We start from the raw sequence: 15,185 nt of genomic DNA, 5'->3' as shown, positions 1-15,185 counted from the left end.
AATAAAATACACTTTAAAAATCAGAATTTCTACTTGCAGTTGAGTAGAATATGTTTTTGTGATTTGCATTTGGGAATGTTCCCATGTATGTGTCTTTAAGTTAATAATTTATTAAAAATTTCTCTATGAGAAATTCTTTTCAAAACATTAAAAAGGAAGACATCACCCTAAAACCCTTGAAAACCAAAGAAAGATTACCATAGCATATCCCAGTTTTTTAATTTTTCCATTTCTCCCTTTAACTTTTTTATTTACAATTTATTAAGGGGCACATGAATTCTACTCTAGTCCTAGGTGTTAACAGAAGTCAGAACAATATATTTATTACATTTTGTCCCTCAAGACTACAGTGAGATGAAGCTATATGCCCTCCACGTAATTTACCCTTATGTTTGTACATTTCATAAATAAGAAACTTTGAAGAGAACGAGAATGATATTTTGGGAAGGTTAATCTGATGCTGTTGTATGAACCCCTCAGGGGGGACCTTGAGTCTGGGTGGTTAAAAAGAAACTATTTTTCCATGGTCCTAGCATGAAATGAACCATCTGGCCTTGGGTAAAGTACAGGGAGGGCAGGTGAAAAAAAATAAAGCATAGGTTTCAGTGGTTAGATCCAGCTCACCTTTCATACCCTTTTCAACCTCGGGGTTCAATATAAAGTAACTTTATTCTGTAGTAAAATTAAATCCTACAATATGGGCCAAAAAACTACTTTTCATTTATTCAAATAAAATTACATGAAATACATTACATACAATAATATAATTATTTTTATATATGGGTTTATGTATATGTTTCTCTTTTCAAATTTTCTACTGAAAACTTCATTTGTGAAAAAAAAAAATCAGCGAACAATGTTGAACTTGTGCCTAAACCAATATTACACATTTTTAAAAAAAATTATAGTAAAAAAAAGTAGAGATTTTAAACAAACCTGGCTAAGAATCCTTCCTGATTTCTCTCCCATTTTTTCTACAACTTCAAATATTTGAAAATTCCAGTTGCTCATCTTCTCGATCAGGGAATCATAATCTTCTATCAAAATCAGGTCCAGTGAAGCTCCCTGTTCCACCTGTACATACGGGGGGAGAAAACCCAAACAACTTAACCGTACCTTTTAAATACATCATTAAATCCACATCTAAATGGGAACACTTAAAACTGAACATGAAAAAATGGTCAATACTATCTGCTACAAAAGTTATTCTCAGATTGAATCTGTACTTCCGATTTCCCCTCGTTGTAAAATGCTATCTTCGGGAAAATGTAAGAATCTCTTCTAGGCATGAGAAGATTTATTCATCTCTACAGTACTTTTCCAAATAAAAATACTGTATTTCTAAAACACTATATACAAATCTAAAATCCACTATTTTCATTTGAGAAGTTACAGGTATCAAAGGATAATAGAAAGAGACTCCTATCCTTATACTGGCATTTATTACTAGTTTAACTTCCCAAAAGGAATGGATTTTTTTTTCCCCAAAAAGCTTAAATTTGGAACTTAAGAACAAAAAAACTGCTATTCTATAGTAAACAGATTCCGTTTTTTAACGCTTTATGCACCTGCTCCTCGCACTTTAACATGTACAATGAAGAAAATACCAGCACAGAAAGTAATATGTCTACTATAAAACTAAATCAAACATGTTCGCGTGTTCGTTTTACAACGAATGCCCTTTGCTGCTCTGGGATGACGGTCGGAAGGACAGATGACCCCTGAACGGCATGAGTCTGAACCACGCGGGTCCACTTAGCGTGCACCTCTGTAGTACATACGGTACTGCGTGCTCTCCGCCTTGTGATTCTTTTTTTTTTTTTTTTTTTTTTTTTTTTTTTTTTTTTTTAAGATTTTATTTATTTATTTGACAGAGATAGAGACAGCCAGCGAGAGAGGGAACACAAGCAGGGGGAGTGGGAGAGGAAGAAGCAGGCTCATAGCAGAGCAGCCTGATGTGGGGCTCGATCCCATAACGCCAGGATCACGCCCTGAGCCGAAGGCAGACGCTTAACCGTTGTGCCACCCAGGCGCCCCCCGCCTTGTGATTCTTAACCACATTCTTTGCTCTCGCTTATCTTATTGCAAGAATACAGTATACAATACATACAACATACAAAATACGTGTTAACTGACACGTGTGTTTATGCTATCAGTAAGACTTCGGATCAACTGAAGGTCATTAGCAATGAAGTTCTGGGGGAGTCAAAGTTATATGGGGATTTTGGGCGCGCTTGGGTGGCTCAGTCGTTGGGTGTCTGCCTTCGGCTAAGGTCATGATCCCAGGGTCCTGGGATCGAGCCCTGCGTCGGGCTCCCCGCTCAGCGGAAAGTCTGCTTCTCCCTCTCCCACTCCCCCTGCTTGTGTTCCCCCTCTCGCTATCTCTCTGTCAAATAAATAAGTAAAATCTTTAAAAAAAAAAAAAAAAAGTTATATGGGGATTTTCGACTATGTGTGGGAGGGTCAGCACCCCAATACCAGCCTTGTTCAAGGGTCAACTGTAATTAAATTATTTTTAACCTTAGGTTTCCTTTAATACGATATAATGACTTTTTAGTAAAAAATTTAAAAATACTATTACATTAAAAATCTTGCTCTGGGCAAAGATTAATGAAACTAGCACTAAACTAATGTCATATTTCACCTTAACATAATCATACGGAAAGTTTATCTTTTACATTTGGCTGCTGTTCATGCTGGGCCTCTTCTGTTAGGTGATTATCACCTTCCACAGATAATTTCCTGCAGTCTCTGTTCTCGGTTTCCACTTCTTGTTGCACTTCTGTACAGTTGAATGACGGTTTTGAGGGAACAGCGCTGTCTTCATCACCTTTCAAAAAAGACATATAGTAATAATAAGAATAAAAATTACCCTATATGCATAATTTTATAAGGAAACTTACTTATAAAAAATATTCAAATGGGGCAGCCGGGGGGCTAGTCGGTTAAGCATCTGCCTTCGGCTCAGGTCATGATCCCACTTTGGGCCCCCTCCTCAGTGGGGAGCCTGCTCCCCCCAACTCCTCCCCCTACTTGTGCGCTCTCTGTCAAATAAATAAGTAAAATCCTAAAAAAAAAAAAAAAAAGGAAAAATCAGTCCCTATCAATAGGAACTTGTTAGTAATTTGATGTATGCCATGTCTAACATTTGAAATTGAGTTTTGGCTATGAAAACTCTAGATTCATAATTATAAATGAATGAGATCAAGGCACATCTAAAAATTAAAACACAGTATCATTTATTGTGAATTATTCCTCTACCAATGTGATAAAGAATACTCTTTTTTCCCAAATCTCATGGAAAAGGGAAGCAGCACTGGTAGCTAAACAGCATTCATTCACGTGTTAAAAAAAAATCATATTCATTCTCTTGGTGATATTATGAACAGGAAATTTCCCTGAAACCCACCAACAGTAGAATAAATGACTGTAGTGTATTCACACAACCGAGCACTACGAACCACAGCCACGTGCAACAACGTGCAAGAGCCGATGATTCTTAAAAATATAATGTTGGGGGGCGCCTGGGTGGCTCAGTCGTTAGGTGTCTGCCTTCGGCTCAGGTCATGATCCGGGGGTCCTAGGATTGAGCCCCGCATCGGGCTCCCTGCTCAGCGGGAAGACTCTCCTCTCCCACTCCCCCTGCTCATGTTCCCTCTCTCGCTTTGTCTCTCTGTCAAATAAATAAAAAATCTTAAAACCAAAATATATATATAATGTTGAATGAAGGAAGTCAGACACAAAGGTACCTACTGATTCTCTTTGTGAAAAGTTCAACGACAGACCAAAACTGATACATATGAGTACTGAAAGCCAAGACAAAGGTTATCTTTAAAGGGTACACCTGGAAGGGGGCATGAGGAGAAATTCTGAGGTGCTGGTAATATTTTATTGGTTTACTGATCTGGGTGATTACACAGGTATGTTAAGTGTATGAATACTCATCTAGTTATAAAGTTATGATTCATTCACTTTTCAATACCTAGGGGTTTTCCTAAGTAAAAGGTTTTTTTAAAAGATTTTATTTATTTATTTTATTTGAGAGAGAATGAGCGTGCACAGGCACACAACAAACGGGGGAGAGGGGAGAAGAGAGGGTCAGAATCTCAAGTAGACTCCATGCTGAGCATGTGGGGCTCCCTCTCACGACGCTGAGATCATAGCCTGACCCAAAGCCAAGAGTCAGATGCTTAACCAACTGAGCCATCCAGGCACCCCTAGGTAAAAGAGTTTTTAAGAGTACATATTGGAAATGAGTTTCAGAAGAACTAGGTTCAAATCCTGATTTTTGTACTTGATAATGGCAAGCTTCTTCCCCTGTAAAATACGGGTAATAACATCTATCTTACTAGATGTTACATATAATAAATGATCAATAAATGTTAGTCAAATCTGAATATATTAAAAAATCATTAACTAATGATGGTCAGGAAATATTCTTTGGAAAATATTATTCTTTCCCAATGAAAAACATTTAAGAAACGAAAATTAGAATATGAAACTACTCTTGGTAAGACAAGGCAGTACTACTATAATAATATTCTAAAATAGCCATCATGACATATGAGGTTCATTACATACTTTTTTTTAAGATTTTATTTATTTATTTGAAGGGGGGGGTGGAGAGCACAGAGGGAGAAGCAGTCTCCCCACCGAGCAGGGAGCTCGATGCAGGACTCGATCCCAGAACCCTGAGATCATGACCTGAGCTGAAGGCAGACACTTAACCAACTGAGCCACCCAGGCGCCCCCTTCATACTTTTTAGTGATCCAAACTCCTAGTAACTATATCTTATATAGAACAGTAATAAAAACAGTTGAAATAAATGTAATAATTTCTTTGCCAAAGTTGTCCACAACACTGTCTCTTACTCCCCTTGCACGCTTTTGAAATTTATTCCTGTCACTCCTCCATCAAGACACAGCATTTATTTCCTAATCCCCTAGAATCCAGACAGCCTGTGACACTGCTCTGATTGACAGAATATGGCGGAAGTAACACTTGTCTGTTCTGGGTTGAGCCATTAACTTGACTGGCAGCCTCCACTTCCTCCTCTCCTGGAATCCAGCAAACATGTTAGAAGAAGCCCATAGAGAGGTCGTATTTAGATGGACTAGTCAATAGTCATCAGACACATGAGTAATCGCAGCTTGGAAATTCAGCCCAATCATTCCTTCAGATGACTGTCGCTCTTACCAATATCTGACTGCAATCACATGAGAGTCCTCAAACGAGCATCTCCTAGCTGATACCAGTCAATCAAAGAACTGTGTGTGTGTGTGTGTGTGTGTGGTATAATAACATACCGTAAAATCTACCCATTATAAGTGTATAATTCAATAATTTTAGTAAATTTACAGAGTTGTACAACCATTATGACAATATGGTTTTAGGAAACTCTCATCACCCCAAAAGTACCCTCCTGCTTATTTACAGTTAATCCCTATTTTCATCCTATGCAATTACTGTTCTGATTATTGTCCCTATAAATTAACCTTTTCTAGCATTTCATATAAATGGAATCCTACAACATGGAATCTTTTGAGCCTGGCTTCTTTCACTTAGAATAATGTTTTGAAGTCTATCGATGTAGCCGCATGTATCCAAAGTTTGTTCCTTTAGTTGCTAAATGAAATTACACTGTATGGATATACCACATGTATTTATCCATTCACAAGTTAAGGGACATTTGGATCATTTCCGGTTTTGCAGCAGCATCAATAATGTCAGCATTCACAATCCTGTCTTTGAGTGTTCATATGTTTTCTCATGGATAAATTCTAAGCCACGGTATTACTGGCTGATACGGTAAATTTATGTGTAACTTTTAAAGAAACTGTCAGAATGTTTTCCAAAGTGGTATACCATTTTATATTCCCATCAGCAATATATAAAGGTTCTAATTTCTCTGCCTCCTTGCTAACACTTGGTATTGGTCTTTTTTACTATAGTTATTCTAGTTTGAGTAGAGTGGTATCTCATTGTAGTATTAATTTGCATTTCCTTATTGACCAATGATGTCATTCATCTTTTCATGTGTTCATTACCCATTTGTTTATATCCTTCACCAAATGACTCAGACCAAAATATCTGACATCTTTTGCCCGTTTTTTGAGTCATCTGACTTAATAATGAATTATAAATGTTCTTTATGTATTATGGATATAAAGCCTAATCAGATATATAATTTCCAAATATTTTCGCTCAATCTGTGGTTTGTCTTTTCATTTTCTTATGGTTGTCTTTTGAAGTGCGAAAGTTTTTAATTTTGTTGAAGCCCAATTTGTCATTTTTTCCTTTCATGGTCTGTGCTTTTGGTATTGTATCTAAGAATGCTTTATATTCAACTTAAGGTCACAAAGACTATATATTCTCTTCTACAAGTTTCAAGGTTTTAAATCTTATACTTAGGTCTCAGATCTATTTTGAGTTACTTTTTGTGTATACAGTTAGGGTAAGAGTCCAAATTCTTCCTTTGACAAGTGGATATCCAATTGTCTTGGCCCCGTGTGGTGAAACAAACCTATCCTTTCTCTTTTGAATTGTCTTGGCTTTGGTATCAAAATTCAGTTGATCTATTTTTGGACTTGCAGTTCTATTCCACTGATCTAGGCTCGTCTTCGGGCCAATACCTCACTATCTTAATTAGAGTGGCTTTATAATAAGTTTTGAAATCAGGTAGTGTCAGTCGTCCAAATTTGTTCTTTCTCCAGATTGATCTGGCTATTGTTGGTCATTGTCTTCTCATGTAAAATTTAAGACCAACTTGTCAATTCCTACAAAAAAAAAAAAAAAAAGCCTGCTAGAATTTGATAAGGATTACAATGAATTTATAGATCAATTTGGGAGAAGAGCCCTACTGATAATACTGAGTTTTCCAATCTTGTAATATGAAATGCCTCTCAACTTAGATTTTCTCTAATTTTTATCAACAATGTTTTGTAGTTTTCGGTCTATAAATCCCTCCTTCTATTGTTAAATTATTCTAAATACTTCATTCTTATCAATATTATTATGAATTGAAATGTTTTCTTGATTTCCATTTATGATGGTTCGTTGCTAGTGTGCAGAAATGCAATTTTGTACGTCACTGACCTCGCATCTTACCTCTGCTGAGCTGGTTTCTTGGTTCTAGTGCGTGTATGTGTGTTCTTTGGGGTCTTCTACACAAAGGTGCATAGGATCTAAGAATATGGGACAGTTTTATTTATTTTCATTCAGGATGCCTTTCTTTTTCTTTCTACTTTTCCTGCAGAGAACCACCAGTACCATGTTGACTAGAAGTGCTAAAAGCAAAAATCTTTATCTTATTCTTGACCTTAGGGAGAAAGCATCGGTCTTTTTCCATTAAGGATGATGTTCAGGTGTGTGTTTTTCAAAGATGTCCTTTATCAGACTGAAGAACTTCCCTGCTCTAACTAGTTTGTTTTTATCATGAAAGAGTCTTGGATTTTATCAACTGTTTTTTCTGCACACATTTAGATTATCATGTAATTTTCTCCCCCTGTGTTCTATTAACGTGCTGTATTACATTGATGTTCAACTGTTAAACTACTCTTGCATTCTTGGGATAAATGCCTCTTGGTCATGGTGTGACCCTTTCATATGTTGCTGGATTCAGTTTAATACTATTTTGCTAAGGATTTTTGTGTCTATATACATAAGGGGTATTGGTCTGTAGTATCCTTGGATGCCTTTGTCTGGTTATGACATCACTTTAAAAGGGTGACTTTCATAGTATATAAAGAGATCGATAAGAGCCCCCAGTCCCGGGGGGGGGGCCCATCTATTTCCGGTTTACCTTTACACTTCTGGGGCAGGGCTACAGAGTTTACCGAGTTACCCCTACTATGGTAAGCCTGCAACTCCAATCTCTGTCTCCCTAGTCCCACAGAACTACCAAAAGGACTGCTCGTTCTATCAGTCACCAGCCCCTCTAGAAGGAGGAAATACCCTTTTGATGGTCCCAAACTCCAGGCTCATTTTTGTAAATTTCTATCCTCCTCCAGATCTTGTACTTGGTAATTCTGAGGAGCTTGTTAGTTTTCAATGGTTTTAAGCAGATTTTTGTTGCTAATAGTTTGTCTGGCTTTTCTAACTACTTTCAGGGGGAATGATGATCTGAGTCACCTACGTAACTATGACTGTAGGCCTGAGTTATCAATTTTTTAAAGTTATAAAACAACCAAAATTTTATCACCAACAACATTTCTTGTCTGAGGATATAAAATGTTTCGGTGTCATACAACAAGTTAAAATTTAGAACAACTCCTCTCTATGCCGTAAAAAAATTGTATGCAAACTCTTTTGGGCTTAGAGTTCAACCTTAACGTAATTACTTTCACTGTTTATGAACCCTCGCCATAACCTGAACAGACCACCCTCATTTCTACAGCACACTGTAGTCTTCAAAACACTTTCACCATCTGTTATTCGTAACTTGTTCCTAGTAACTCCTCTACTTACCTCCTAAGTAGGCAAAACATCAGATCTTCATTTTAAAGATGGGTAAACCGAAGTTAAACTCACTCATTTATTCACTTCTAAAACAATGTCAGAAATTGCTCCAAAATTCAAGCACACAGGACTTTTGCAATCTCACCTGACTTTGCATTGTGGCAGTCTGTCCCAGACTCCGATTCGGACGTTGACACATATTTCAATATTTGATGTCCACAGCTTATAGAATAAAACAGATAAATACATATTTATAAATGAGGCAAGCAAATTTTGACCTAAATACAATTAGAAAATCTGCTTAATTTTTAACCAAGATCCTAACTGCAAAACATCATACAAGGCCAATCTATCAATAAACCTAATAGGCAGGCTTTATCCTGGAAGGCATCCTGTGCCCCTGAAGAAAATAATGTATTTTGAAAGTCAACACTGAGGTCTGAAGTAAACACTTATTACTGATAAAAAATGGAAAAATGAAAACAAACACCATATGAACTGGGTACTACAGTATTATATATGAAAATAATTCTCATAATTTACTGGTATCTTGAGATGGATAGAATACCACTATATATCACTTCCAATGGAGATCACTTAATTGGAAAATAATAGCACTAAAATGAGAAAAAATTAAGAATAAAAACTACTCAATAAAGAATGTATAGTCTTAATTCATTAACTATTTATAACAGAAAACTAGTAATACTTTATTAAAATAACATATATTTGGAAATAGAATAATGAACATTTGGGAAACTTACCTGTTACACAAACTGCTATCAGAATTTCTAAGTTGCTGATAAATATCTGGTGAATTGGGTGCACTGCCCAGAGATCTGTGTAAAATAACACTTGGCTTAGTAAGAAAATTGGCAGTGTCAGGAAATTCTATGGGTGATCGATTAGTTAGAGAGCCAGCAGACACTGGTCCATGGCTGGGAGAATTCACAGGACTCAGGCTGGGGAAAGCACCTTAAAAAATTAAAAGAGAGGAAGGAGATCGATAAATAAATATGTAAGCATGTGTAGGCATTTATTGTCTCTGTGTATTTATAAAGAACATTTTCCTTCTTTAAATAAAGCAAAGTATTTACAATTAAATGATAAAGGAGATTTCCAGGTGGAGCTATTGCAAGACATTGTAGGCATTATTTGTCATCATCAGCAAGTGTGAAATAAATACCTTGTGGCAAGATGGCACAGATATTAACAGTGTAACTAAAATAGACACAAATTTTCCTAATTCACACTGATCTTTATCTTTCACATTTTATATTCCCACCAGCTTATTATCCATATGAACAAAGTATTGCTACCAAACTTTATTGAAGAATCAAAGTTCTTAACATCATTAAGCAAGTTGAACAATGACAAGATTATATATTAACACAACAGCAGGTTCCTTTTAAAAATATATCCAAATCTTCGGAGGCCTGGGTGGCTCAGTCGGTTAAGCGTCTGCCTTCAGCTCGGGTCATGACCCCAGGGTCCTGGGATCAAGTCCCACATCGAACAGGGAACCTGCTTCTCCCTCAGCCTGCCACCCCCTGCTTGTGCTCTCTCTCTCTCTCTCTCTCTGTCTCTCTCTCTGACAAATAAATGCATAAAATCTTAAAATATATATATATATCCAAATCTTTCCAGCTCATTCATTCATTTAACAAATATTTGAGAGCCTTCTTCTATATGGTAGAATATGTGCTGGGTTTCACAATGGAGAAAAAGATACCATCCCTGCAACTCAACAAACCTAGGGACTAGTGGAGAATACACACAAGTGCTCAGTGCTGAAAAAGAAAAAACCAGAGTGCCTCAGAAATACATCTCTAACATCACTGATTCACTCCAAAAACCTTCACCGAGTGCCCTGAATGGGTAGAATGGGTATATCTGGAGAAAAGTAGGCAGATTTAAAACTTTATTTGGAACTAAAGATCCAAGCAAAGTGTGAATCAGAGGGGAAAGCAAGTAACAGTTATTGGGGAGCTCTGGTATTTTCGGGCATCGTGGTGGTATCAACACTTACGGATGTGTGTGACGGTTAATTTTGTGTGTCACTTGGCTAGGCTCTCTATGGTGTAGATAAGCACCAGGCTAGCTGTGGCTGTGAAACTATTCCTCAGAGGTGATTAACATTGCAATCAGTAAACTGAGTAAAGCAGATTACCCTCCCTAACGTGTGGGGGCCTCATCCAACTGGGTGAAGGCCTTGAAAGAAGACTGAGGTCCTCCAAAGAGGAGGAAATTTTGCCTCCAACCGCCTTCAGATTCAGGAATATAGTACCAGCTCCTCCTAGAATTTCCAGCTGGACAGCCTGGCCTGCAAATCTCAAACCTGCCAACCCTCACAATCCTGCAAACCAATTGCTTAAAATAAACCATCCCTCCATCTCTCTCTCTCTCTGTAAATACATACACACACATCCTATTAGTTCTCTCGAGAACCTGAATACAATGTGTTCTTTTATTTAATACAATGTGTTATTTTCATCACCTTTGGAGTTAAGTAGTATTTTCATTTTCACATGTGGGGAAACAAAACTACAAAAAAAAAAAAAAAGTCTAAAAACTTGATTTAGTTAACACTGGGAGACCCATATGCCTTTCTCCAGAGGCGCCACAACTGTTCTATCAGACTGATTTATGTAGAGGTTCCTATAATTTCATACGGTGTTAGAGCTGAATGGGATTCTTTTTTTTTTTTAAATGTGGTCAGCCAATTTAATGTTTCAGAAGAGGAAACCGAGGACCAGACAAGAAATGTCTTGCCTGTCATAATGATAAATTACTAACCGGAAACTAAGGGTCCAATTTCTAGTCCTCTTTTCTCTAATTATACTAGTGAGTGTCCAAAATCCTGACAGATGGGCTAAGAAGAATAAAGGGTAACATAATCTTAGGGTAGAGATTTGATATAACAGTGAAAAACCTAGTAACCCTTTAAAAAATGCTTTCTACAATATAGATTCACCATTTTAATTTTAAACCTTCTTTAGTGTGAAATATAACACACATACAGAAAAGTTACAATGGGAATGCTCACCACTCAAGAAACCCTGTCTTCTAGCTCCCTGTCTTCTCATTAAAGGAAGTCATTATCTTGATTTCTATGGTATTGTTTTTCTTGCCTTTCTCTGTATTTACACCATGTAAGTACACATTTTTTAACAATTTAGATTAGTTTTGCCCCTTTTTTTTAGCTTTATAAACTTAATTAGACAGTAAATATAAATGCTTCTATGCCTTGCTTACATTTTAAAAAGATCTTTCCAGGCAGTTGGGTGTGATTGCAATTCTCCAATTTTCAAGGCTGTATAAAATTGTACGCATGAAGATAGCACAATTTTATTTCTCTGTTCAAGTACTGAACTGCCAAATCGTCTTCCAAAGTGGCTGAAGCATTTCACTTTCCCATCAATGTGTCAGCGTTCCCACTTCAGAACACTTTTACCACTGTTCTTGTCTGTCTTTAAAATTACAGGCCTCACAGTGGGTATGAAGTCTTAGGTCAGTGTGGTTTTGATTTGCATTTCCCTAATGATTAATGATATTGAACATCTTTTCGTGTGGTATGGCCACTGGTATATCTTCTCTGGAGAAACTCTATTCAGATCTTCTGCCTGTTTTTTTAATGAGGTCGTTTGTCTTTTTATTATTGAGTTGTACGACATCATTGTATATTCTGGATACCAGGCCACTATCAAATATACAATTTGCAAATATTTTCTCCCATCCTGTGTCTTTTCACTTTCTTTAGGTGTCTGAAGAAATACAAATGTTTTTAATTTTAATGAATTCCAGTTATCAGTTTTTCTCATTCATGAACTATGCTTTTGCTGTCATATTAGAATGCTGTATTCAACACCCAAAGTCACTAAAATTTTGTTTTCTTCTACTAGTTTTAGGCTTTAATTCTTCCAGTTGTGTCAACACCATTTGTTAAAAACACTGTTTCTTCCCCCATTGAATCATCTTGGCACTCCTGCTGAAAATCAGTTGACCATGTAAGGACTTACTTCTAGATTCTCAATTCTACCCCATTGAGATGGAATACCCTTACGCCAGTACCAGTCTTGATTACTATATCTTAGTAGTAAATTTTAAATTTGAAAGTGTGAGTCCCCCAATTTCTTCTTTCTTATTAAAAACTGCCTTAGCTATTCTGGGTCCCTTGAATTTCCATATGAATTTTTTTTTATTTTTTTTAAAGATTTTATTTATTTCAGAAAAAGAGTACACAAGTTGGGGTGGGGGGAGCAGAGGGAGAGGGAGAAGCAGACTTCCTGCTGAGCAGGAAGCCTGCCACAGGGCTCAATCCCAGGACCAGAGATCATAACCTGAGCCAAAGGTAGATGCTTAACCGACGGAGCCCCCCAGGGGACCCTCCATTTGAATGCTATGATCAGCTTGTCAATTTCTGCGAAGAAATCATCTCAGAACTTGATAAAGACGGCATGAAGTCGAGAACAATCTGGAGAGTATTTTCATCTTAACAATATTATATTTTCAGATCCATAAACACAGGGCATTTTTGTATTTATTTAGACCTTTAGTTTCTTTCAACACTGTTTTATGGTTTATAGTGTACAGGTCTTAGGCTATTTTGTTAAATTTATTCCAAGTATTTTACTCTTTTTTAATACTAACTTTACATGGAATTATTTTCTTAATTTCAGTTTGCATTATTCATTGCTAGTATATAGAAATAGAATTGATTTTTGCATTGGGATCCTGCTTCCTGCCATACTGATAAACTTGTTTATTGGTTTGTAATAGATTTTAATGGATTTCTTCAGATTTTATAAGTACATGATGTCATCTGCAAATAGAGTTTTATCTATTCCTTTTATTCCTTCTTACCTGACTGCTATGGCTAGAACCTCCAATTCAATATTGAATAGATGTGGCAATTATTTTCTAAGTATTAAAATTATTTTATAGTTTTATTTTATAATTTCTAGTTCTCCATATTCTCTCTTTGATGGGGACACTGTTGTTGTAACTCTTCTTAAATACTGTAGATATTGATGTCTAGGTGGCTCAGTCAGTTAAGCATCTGCCTTCAGCTCAGGTCATGATCCCGGGGTCCTGGGATCGAGCCCCGCATTGCATTGGGCTCCCTGCTCAGTGGGGAGTCTGCTTGTCCTTCTCCCCCAGCTCCTCCCTCTCACCCCTGGGCTTGTGCTCTCTCAAATAAATAAAATCTTCTAAAAAATGTAGATATGGTTTCCACTAGTACTTTAAACATATTTATAATAGCAGATTTAAAGTCACTGTCTACTAAGTCCAAAATCCAAGCCCCATCAGGGAAATTTTCTGTTAACAAAAATTTGTTTCTTTGTACATGGCAAAAATTTTCTTTCATGTTTCATTTTATTGTTGTTGAAAACTGGACACTTTAGGTAATATATTTTAACAATTCTGGTATCAGATTCCTCCCACATCCAAGGTTTGTTAGTTGTTGTATTGTGTTTGTTTTCTTGCTTCTGGTTGTTGAATGGCTTTCCGGGACTAATTTCGTAGATTCTATTTTCTCTGACATGTGTAGTCACTGTTTTGTTTTGTTTTGTTTTTTTTAACCGTTACGTTCTTGATTTATTTTTTAAGCTTGACTTCCTGTAAGCCACCCATGGGTCAGAGTCATTTTGTGGTCAATCAATGATGAGTCTGAAGATTTCTTAAAATGTCCTGCTTATATGTCAACTACAGAAGGGTATCTGTTGAAAAAGATACACCTTCAAACTTCAGTTTTCGAAACAGCCTTGGATTTCACATCCTGCTTGCGAGAGGCCCCTGGGTCCGCTCCACGTGAGTGACTGGGGCCTTCTCCTACACACGTGCATAGCCTCAGAGACCCCCAGGAATCTCTCAGACGTTCTCAAGTTCCCTATGGTCATCGAGTAGTATCCAGGATTTCCCTTTAAATTCCCAAGCAGCTCTTGCTGGCCACCACTGAAATCACAGCCTCAGGCCATCACAATGTTGCCTGGCATAGGGTTTGGGGTTTTTGTTTGTTTTTTTAGAGAACTGAGCTCTGGGTCCAAATACCCACAACACCCGGGGAACAGAGATTTCCCCAGGAGCTTCAAGTTGGGACAAAGTGTTTACTGTACTCTCAGTGGCGTTCTAGAAGAGGTCAGATCTCCCTGATGGTAGCAATGCTACCTGCTTTTAACAACAGTGCCACTGAGGGAGAAAGAGGGGATGGGGTAGCCCTCAAATAAAATGTCACAGGACTCACGGTCTTACCCAGGTTCAGCAGTCTCTTTTGTACAGAGGACTCCCAGTTTTTTCTCAGGCTTTTGTTAATTCCCAATGTTCTGAAATGGCTGAATTTCATTTTTTGCCTTTTTGTTGTTTTAGCAGCAGAGCGAGTTTATGGAGATCTTCTCTCTGCTCTTCCTGAAGTCAATCTCCATATAGGATTTTAATACTTCGAAACTCATCGAGACTAGTTTCATAGTCCAGCAAATGGTCTGCTGTCCTCGATCTTGTGTGTATTCTTGGAAAACATATTCATCCTGTGATGGCTAAATGTAGTGTTTTGCAGTCAATTAGGTCAAGTCAGTTAAGTCAGGTTGCTCTAATCTTTCACGTATCTATACTAATATTTTGGTCTACTTATCCTACTAATGAGAATGGGGAGTTAAAATCTCCAAATATGCATATAGATTTGTCTATTTCTTCCTTGAGTTCTGTCGATTTTTAGCTCATGTATATTACA

The 15,185-nt window shown here is 37.1% G+C and overlaps 1 protein-coding gene across 4 annotated transcripts in view; it reads right to left on the bottom strand.

Moving 5' to 3' along the window:
* PDE3B (phosphodiesterase 3B) overlaps nt 1-15,185 on the bottom strand; it is a 169,684-nt gene that overhangs the window by 25,887 nt on the left and 128,612 nt on the right. For 3 of the 4 annotated variants that reach the window (XM_026486773.4, XM_026486774.4, XM_057317543.1), the window contains exons 6-9: nt 9,223-9,433; nt 8,604-8,680; nt 2,679-2,830; nt 937-1,074 (exon numbers count right to left, since the gene is read on the bottom strand). In XM_026486773.4, the coding sequence (XP_026342558.1) occupies nt 937-1,074; nt 2,679-2,830; nt 8,604-8,680; nt 9,223-9,433 (578 nt within the window). The remainder of the gene's footprint in view (nt 1-936; nt 1,075-2,678; nt 2,831-8,603; nt 8,681-9,222; nt 9,434-15,185) is intronic. The other variant, XM_026486775.4, reaches the window with a different exon arrangement.

This window comes from Ursus arctos, unplaced genomic scaffold (assembly GCF_023065955.2).
Source record: "Ursus arctos isolate Adak ecotype North America unplaced genomic scaffold, UrsArc2.0 scaffold_23, whole genome shotgun sequence".
NCBI classification, from domain to species: Eukaryota; Metazoa; Chordata; class Mammalia; order Carnivora; family Ursidae; genus Ursus; species Ursus arctos.
Note: the sequence above shows the minus strand (reverse complement) of the source record. Positions and strands in the feature narration are given on the sequence as shown.